The following is a 9,275-nucleotide window of genomic DNA, read 5'->3' as shown; positions in this document are numbered from 1 at the left end:
AAGAAAGGAAGGAAGGAAGGAAGGAAGGAAGGAAGGAAGGAAGGAAGGAAGGAAGGAAGGAAGGAAATAAGGATTGAAAAGCCATGAGTCTAAAAGGGATGAGAAGGGTTATCAGGAGAGGAAAAAGGAAGAAGTTAATGGTGATAAACTAATATAATCACAAAACATTACAAATAATCATGATATTGTTCAGTTTTAGTAGAATATGTAACATAGATTGAAAAACTTTGAATATGCAAGATATTAATGTGCATATAGGTGTCCGTTCTTTTATGTATTTCTTTGTGTAGTTGGTCTGCTATGCATGTCTGTCTATATGTCTACATCTGGGTGTTTTTGTTTGCTTGGGAGATGCATATTTTCTTATAAAAGGTAAATGGTTTACATGACAGAGGTTATCACAGCATCCTATGACCATATATCCCAGTTCATGAATCAAATGCCCAAGGAGGCTGAGAGTTAGGCTTTGCCTTCAGGGTTGGGCATTGCTTCAACAGACAGCCCAACTTCCCTTCATACCTAGTCTTCAAAGTGAATCTCAGAACACCAGAGGCTGATAACTCACTTCAGCTCCTGCCTTCCTCATTTCAGTTTGTGGCAAAGACTGTGTTGCTCATCTGCATAGTCCACTCTTGTTTTTTTACATTGTTATTCATGGGCGTGGTGTTGAAGAAAACATGAGATACCTGCATATACTGTGGGTCATCTTCACAGTACAATTGAGGATGAAATATAGACCAGGTTCAGATGTGGAGTTGCCATTTGATATGAAGTTTCCTTTTCCTTTTTGTATTCCTCCTCTCCTCTCCTCTCCTCTCCTCTCTCTCCTCTTCTCTTTCTCTCTCCCTCTATCTCTACCTCCCTTCCCTCCCTGCCTCCCTTTTTCCTCCCAAACTACATTCTATAGTGATGCAAATAAGTTGGGAATGGTAAGCTACAAGTCAGAGAAAATGAGCAAAATAATTCAAAGTAATACACTTCAGCTTAAAAATCACATCTGTACACAATTCTATTATTAAATTATTATATATAAAAATTGTATTATTAAATTATCAGAATGTTGTAATAATTACTGACTCTAATTATGAAGAGTTATACCACATGTAGCAACAGCGGGATTCATTTATAATGATTCAGAATTCAAAGTGTTAGTGTTACAGCTTCAAATGGCAATCAGAAATAGGAGCCATCCATTATATATCATGCATACTCAAACTCAGGCAAGATTCTCAGGTCCATTAGCATAAGGAAATGAAGATATTGACCAAGTATCAAAAGAAAATATGTTAGAAGTCTCAAATTTTCATGAAAACACCAAGTTAATACTAAAGTTTGAAAAAAAATTCCTATAACCTGGCCACAAGCCAAAAAAAATTATAAGAAAATACCCTGCCTGTTCTCTGTGTAACAAAATGCATCACCACCCACTGGAAGAAACTCTAAGGATCCCAAAAGAAATGACATCAGGCAGATAGATATGTTATATTTTCCAGTATTTGGAAAACTAAAGTTTGTGTACTGCACATTGATACATATTCAGGGCTTCAATGGGCAATTTCTTTGAGTTCCGATAAATCTGATTTGGCCATTCACATTTACTGGAAGTAATGGCTATGTGGTAATGGAGCTATACAAGTGATTGTGGCTATTGGGATGTGTGGGATGTATCAGTAAATGAGACTGTGTGTGTGCTGTTGTGGTGGTAATTAGACAGACTCTCACCTTCTCCACATCCACTCTCTCAGCAGAAGCATTTTATCTTGTCCTGGTATGTTATCTATTGATGTTATCAATACCATGCCCAAAACAATGTGGAAGGAAAAGGGGTTATTTCACCATAAACCATGTAGTACCTTATGACATGAAATCAAGGCAGGAACCAACAGATGAGAACTGAATCAGAAACCATAAAGGAAGTGTGCTTATCAGCTGGCTCTTGGTAGTGTGTCAGCATGCTTCTGTCTGCAAACCAGGAACACATGCTCATTCCTGCCAGGCTGGGCCATCAGGCCTCAATCCTTAATCAGGGAAACATGCCACAGTCTTGCCAGCAGACCAATCTGATGGAGGAAATTTTACCAAGTGAGGGTTGTTGTTCCCTAATAAACCTGGCTTGTATTATATTGACAGAAATCAAATAACCACACAAATGGATAGGATGGTACTGTCGCTACAACATGACACATTGTGAGTGTTCATGTGCTCACTACACTTAAGCAAACAAATGACTCGCAAAACACTAAGAATAAGGAACGACATCCAAAAAGAATATATTTACAAGTAATGTGTGCCTTTATCATGATCTCAATCCCTTTGAAAATGACTTTTTCCTAGTGAGTTCCTTTCAGAGAGTTTCATGGAAAAGAGACAACCATGGAGCAAAAGAGTACAGAATACAGACTCTATCTATCTCTGCAGTAACCAAATACAAAAATGCTTGAATAAGCAGGACAGTGGTGCACACATTTAACTGCAGCACTTGGCAGGCAGAGGTGTGTGTATCTCTTTAGTTGGAGAACCTGACAACAGGTTTAAAGTCACAAGCCAGCTTGAATGAAGAAAGACAGTGTGTGTGGAGTCAGCCACTGGGGTCCATGTTAATAAAAGCCTACAGGGATCAGCACTACTAGGGTTGACACAGGTCAATTCACATGGCAACTGACAGGGCTCTCTCTAATAGTGGCAGGCAGTTTACAGGGTCAGCACTAGTAGTGTTGATGGAAGAAAATCTTAATTATTATCTGGGCCTAGTACTCTCTGTGACCTATGAGAAATTATAAACTATTTAAACTCTTGGAAGGCCAGCTAGAAAGAAAAATAAGAGAGAAAATTGATACACTCCTTCACAAAAACAGTGGATGAATCAAATCAGGTCCAACAACTTCACATATACACAGTCAGACAGACAAACAGACATAAGGGATGGATGGACCAGAGCACCCACAAGCAGACTCCGACCATTTGACAGACAGACACACACAGACAGACATACAGACACACAGATATATACACATGTACAAATTGAAAGGATGGAGTAAAACTTCAACAAGCAAGCTCTAATAATTTTATATAGGCATGTATATACATATGTGGATTTGATGGATGCAGCAAATGCTGTTTCCAACGACCCTACACAGATGTACATACATGCAGATTTGATAGATGGAGCTAAGCTCCAACAACATTATTTTCATCCATGGCTTACATATACCACCAAAATACTCCTAAATTACAATGTAAATTACATTGTATTTTTCTTTTACTGAAATATAAGAAGACGCTATGTTCTCCAATACATTTCCATGAAAAATTACAATAGAGTTCAAGTAAAGAAAACAAATTAACCAAGAAACCATGTACATTCATTACTAAGCAACATTTTAGATTCACATAGTGTGAGCAAGCAAGGTAATTTTTTTCAATCACTTTTTCTTACTGGTAGTCAACAATCCACAGTTATAAAGTAAGGATCAATTATTTTATTGTTCATCTTAAAATTAATCTTACAAAAATCTTAATAGAGTCACAAACTTAATCTTTTGTATAAAAACAGTCATTTCTACTTTAAATCCAAAGAGTTCACATCTACTCATCAATCACTTTTACTAAATCAATTAGCATGCTGAGGGTGAAAATGGGTATAAGAAAATCATTACTTTAATCACCAGCCCAGCTTCAACAAAAAAGACATGTCAGCTAGTGCTGCCAATTTTCTTGTTCCTTGACCTTAAAAATCCCTGGCTTAACTATTAAGAGTGACTTTGCTCAAACTTCAAATTGTTTCCTAAGATTCATGTTTGTGCTAACCATTGGACCACATTCCATGTGCCCTAAAACAGCTGTTCTTCATGCATGGCCCTTGACAGAGCAAGTTCCCCGGCAGGCAGAGATCCAATATAGCTAGGATTACACAGAGAAACCTTGTCTTGGAATCAAATATTTCAATACAAAAAGACAGACAGACAGACAGACAGACATATATACATATGCACATACATACATACATACATACATACATACATACATACATATATACATATATAAATACATAAATAAAAAAACAAACCCAACTTTTAGTTAAGTGGACTTAAACTGATTCCATCGCACCTTGCATGGGATAGTTGTCTCCCTACTGTTAAGACCTGCCTCTGTCACTGTCATTCAGAAGACAAAGATCATGCACAAAACAGACAAAACAAGAAACCCAAAAGCAGAGGACTCCAATGACAAGTAATAGACCCAGACCCACAGTCTCGGAAGTCTGACTGTACAGTTGGATCCAGCCCTTTCCTCTCTTCCCTGGGATTTACATTACCAAGGCATGGAGAAAAGCTCTACAATATCTGTTCTCTATGGTGGTCAACGCCTCAAGGCACAGGTACCCCACATTCATGCCTGCCTTCCCTATTTCTTGGTATAATGTAGACTACTCCAGCCTATTTTGTACTCCACTTAACAAAACTCAAGACAAGCAGCATGTTACTGCCTACTCTGAAGTGTTCTGGACAGGTGACCTCCCATCCCTCACCAATGCAATAATATTATTTAGGAATTTGAGGTTATATGTGGTATAAATTAAGAGGAGAGAAAGAGAGGAAACTACAGAGAAATATAAACTGACAGGGATCAAGAGTAACAAAAGCTAGTCCCCAAGTTCCATGTCCCTAAGTGGCAAGGAGTATAGTCTGAGCCTAGTGAGATGAGATCCAAATCTGACTCTTGGGTCATCTTTTAGATAAAAATGTGACAGAAGTTGAAGTAAATGTCTAGGTTGGGCTTCCTTGCAATCTATTTTCCAAACAAGATAACAATAGATCTGGCTCCACAGACACCGTGAGAGTAAATTTAATATTTCCTTAAGCACTATGTCTGATCACTAAAAGCCCAATTCATCCAAAATACTCTTCTGGAATATAGAGAGTTATAAAAACACACATAGTACACAATACACAGGACCCTGTTCTGCCTGAACTTCATGAATGTGGGCTCATTTACTGTAAATATTCCCATGTTTTTCTTCCTAGCACTGCACAGTGCAAATCCTACAACTTCCTGTTTATCTACAATGTGAACTCCAGACAGTACCAGAAAAATATTCCTTAATTTCCCCTCCAGGTGCTCCAAAAAGCACAGGGCAAATTTCTGTCACCAGGAGGGCAAACTGCAAACCTTGCTCATTGTTTCCTTTTATCCTCTCAGGAATGCAGAGCAGCCCTCAGGCAAAGGATAAAAACCCACACAAAGCTGAGAAGCCCCATCCTCTTCTCATAGAGCCTCCATCAGAGCATGGCTGTCCTAGAGCTGCTCCTCTACCTGGTGACCTTTCCAAGCTGTAAGTGTTTCAGGGTTTCAGTAGAGGGACTAAGACACGTCAGCTAGGAGATGTGTGACTAATGGTGATGTTGCTTGTACCCAGGTGTCCTGTCCCAGTTCCAGCTGAAGCAGTCAGGACCTGCCCTTGTGCCGCCCTCACAGAGCCTGTCCATCACTTGCACTGTCTCTGGGTTCTCATTAACCAGCTGTGGTATAAGCTGGCTTCAATGGTCTCCAGGAAACGGTCTGGAGTGGATGGGAGCAATATGGAGTAATGGAATCACGAACTATAATGCAGCTCTCGTATTCCGACTGAGCATCAGCCGGGACACCTCCAAGAGCCAAGTTTTCTTAAAAATAAACAGTCTGCAAACTGATGACACAGCCATGTACTACTGTGCCAGAAACACTGAGGGAAGCCCAGTGTGAACCTGAACAAAAACCTCCCTACAGAGATGCTCAGGACCAGCAGGGGGCGCTGAGGACCAACAAGGACGTTCCAGGATCACTTCAAAATCTAGGAATTTCTGGCCTATGCTAGATGAGAAGTGTTGTAATGTTAGAGATGTGGACTTTTCTTCCAGCCATGGAAATTCTCTAGAGCCTTCTCTCCAGTGGCATATTCTGATAAAATTATCGTGTGGTCACACTCTAGAAGCATTTTAAAGGTTCTATAATAAAACAGTATTTAAAGAAAACAAGTTATTGAACTAATATTTATGAAGAAAACTCAGTGGAACACTGTGTGTGTGTGTGTGTGTGTGTGTGTGTGTGTGTGTGTGTGTGTGTGTGTGTGTGTGTGTGTGTGAGGACAGCCAGGGAGGTTTGCTAATAGATTGTTTATCGCATGACTGCTGTTTTAATAACGTGTCTAGGTTTACTTAAATGATGTTTGAAATCAATTTTATTCACCTTCTTTAACATGAAGTTTTCAAATACATTCCCACAATTTAATGATGACACAGTTATTATTCTGAATGCTAAATCATAAGATCTGTTCCTCATATATGAAAAACATAATATGCTGTTATTAACTGTGGCCAACACACATACATATTATTATTGAAATAATCCTTCCCATCTAACTGACTAGTGTTCTCATTCTACACTGTCCAAGCTATGACCAGCCTGCCCTGATTTCACTTCACCTCAGCTCAGTTTGTTTGTGTTCCACTTGATATGATGGTGCCTGGTTATCATTGAAAAAGGGTCCTAGAAATTCACACAATGTGACATTTAGTTTATTGTAAACAAAGCTGCAGCAAAAATGAGAAGGAATATTTTCATTGTTATTTCAGGTGCTGTAAAACCAGCTCAGTAGTTAAGAAAACAACCCGTTCTTGGAGGAGAACCATGTTATGATCCTGATGCCCAGTGTGCACCTCGTAGCCACATGTAATTCTAGAAAACCCAGTAAAACTTTGTCCTCCATGAGGACTACATACACTGCTCCCACTTGAGAGATAGGTCCTACCTATCCTCAGGTGGCTCAGGGCAGGATGTAGTAACCTCACTAATCCTTATTGTTTCCTTGGCTCGTCCTCCTAACACACACACACACACACACACACACACACACACACACAAATACACCACAATCAACAAAAGTCAAAGCAATATAGCACCACTAGGGAACAAATATGCTCCTACAGTAAGGCCTGGATATACTAAGGAAAACAAAGCACAAGAAGATACTCTTAAATTTGATCTTACACTACTGACAGAGGTCAGTAAAGAGGAACTAAATAAGTTGCTTAAATAAATGCAGGAAAATACACTGAAACAGGTAGAGGCATTCAAAGAGAAACCAAATGAATACAAATAAATACAGGAAAATAAAATCATACAGGTAACAGGTATGAATAAAACAACTCAGAAAACCTAGGAAAGAGAACAGAACTAGAGAAATAAGCAGCACCAACAGAATAAAAGTGATGGAAGAGAGAATCTCAGGCTAGAACAAACTGATACATCATTGAAAGAAAATACAAAATCTAAAAAATTCCTAACACAAAACATCCAGAAAATTTGGACACATTAAAAGAACAGACCTAAGAATGACAGTAAAAGAGGAAGAAGAACATTTCTACCTCAAATACCAAGAAAACATCTTCAACAACATTGAAGAATAAAATTTCTGAACTTAAAGAAAGAGGTGCCAATAAACATATAATATACTAACAGCAAACACCAAACAGATTGGACCACAAAAGAAAATCTTCCAACCACATAATAATCAAAACACTAAATTAAAAGCTGTAAGGGGAAAAGATCAAGTAACATTTAAAAGTAGACCTATCAGAATTACACCTTACATCTCAACCAAGACACTAAAAGCTAGAAGAACCTGGTGAGATGTCTTGCAGAAACTAAGAAACCACAAATGTCAAACCAGACTATTATATTCAGCAAAACTTGCAGTCACCATAGATGGAAAAAAAATCCATGTCAAAACCAAAATTTTTTTAAACAACATTCTAATGACTCAGCCCTACAGAGGATATTAGAAGGAAAACTCCAAACAAATAAGGCTAACTACACACAAGAAAATACAAGAAATAAATAATTTCGCACAATTAAAACCAATAAAAGAAAAACACACATACACACCTTACAACCAACAACATGAAAATAATAGGAATTAATGACCATTGGTTATGAATATCTTTTAACATCACTGGTCTCAATTCCCCAGTTAAAAAACATAAGCTAACAGAATAGATGTATAAGCAGAATCCATCATTGCACTCTATATAACAAATATATCACAACAACAAAATAGATAGTACCTTACAGGAAAGCGCTAGCACATGTTTTCCATGCAAACAGACCCAAGAAACAAGCTGGAGTAATCATTCTGACACCTACTAAAAGATATATTCAAAAAATTATCAAAGAAGATGAGGAAGGACATTTCATATTCATCAAAGGAAAAATCCACCAAGAGGATATCTCAATTCTGAACATCATCTATGTCTCAAATGCAAAAGCAATCACATTTGTAATAAAGAAGTTACTAAAATCACACATCAAATGCCACATGTTAATAGTGGGAGACTTCAACAATGTGCATTCCTAAACATAATAAAAGGAATATAGAACAGGGCAATAAACACCATCAAATCAAATGGAGAGAAACTTAAAGCAATTTCACTAAATTCAAGGACAAGACAAGGCTGCCCACCTCTCCCTATCTATTGTCTATAGTCCTTAAAGTTCTAGCTAGAGAAATAAGACAACTAAGGGAGATCAAGGGGATAAAAATAACAAGAAAATAATCAAAGTAAACGTATTTGCATATGATATATGGGTACACAGAAGTGGCCCAAAAAACTCTACAAGAGGACTTCACTTTTGATCAATAACAGAAACAACATGTTATTGAGGCTCTACCACTCTTTACTATGGAATCATGAGTATATCCACACAGATGTAAGTACAATATTGAATAAATAGTGCAGAGATGCATGGTCCTCTGAAGGAAAAGAGAAGTGCCATTATTATGGAGATGTCCTTTAAATTCTCTCCTCTTGGATATGCTCTCTGGTTACATTTGTATGAATAATTGATGTATTCCAAGTCAGTGCTTTCTTCTCAGTATCGGCGAGTTTTATCACTTGTCTGATATATGAGTCTGCAGGGGAAAACATAGATCAGGGAGAACATAAGAGAGAGATAATGTGGGGCTGGAGAGATGGCTCGGTGGTTAAGAGCACTGACTGCTCTTCTGAAGGTCCTGAGTTCAACTCCCAGCAACCACATGGTGGCTCACAATCATCTGTAATGGGATCTGATGCCCTCTTCTGGTGTGTCTGAAGAGAGTGACAGTGTACTCATATATAGAAAATAAACAAGTAAATGTTTTGGCCGGGCATGGTTGTGCACGCCTTTAATCCCAGCACTCGGGGCCAGCCTGGTCTACAAAGTGAGTTCCAGGACAGCCAGGGCTATACAGAGAAACC

General features: G+C 38.3%; 2 gene segments (V, D, J or C); both read left to right on the top strand.

Annotated features, from left to right (window-relative positions):
- Nucleotides 1-9,275, top strand: part of LOC110306477 — a 768,718-nt gene that overhangs the window by 325,168 nt on the left and 434,275 nt on the right.
- On the top strand, nt 5,287-5,742 carry LOC110306485. The segment is given in 2 exon segments: nt 5,287-5,332; nt 5,417-5,742. Coding segments are annotated over 2 exon segments (372 nt in total).

Source organism: Mus caroli, chromosome 12 (genome assembly GCF_900094665.2).
Source record: "Mus caroli chromosome 12, CAROLI_EIJ_v1.1, whole genome shotgun sequence".
Taxonomy (NCBI): domain Eukaryota; kingdom Metazoa; phylum Chordata; class Mammalia; order Rodentia; family Muridae; genus Mus; species Mus caroli.
This window is presented reverse-complemented; position numbering and strand designations above follow the sequence as displayed.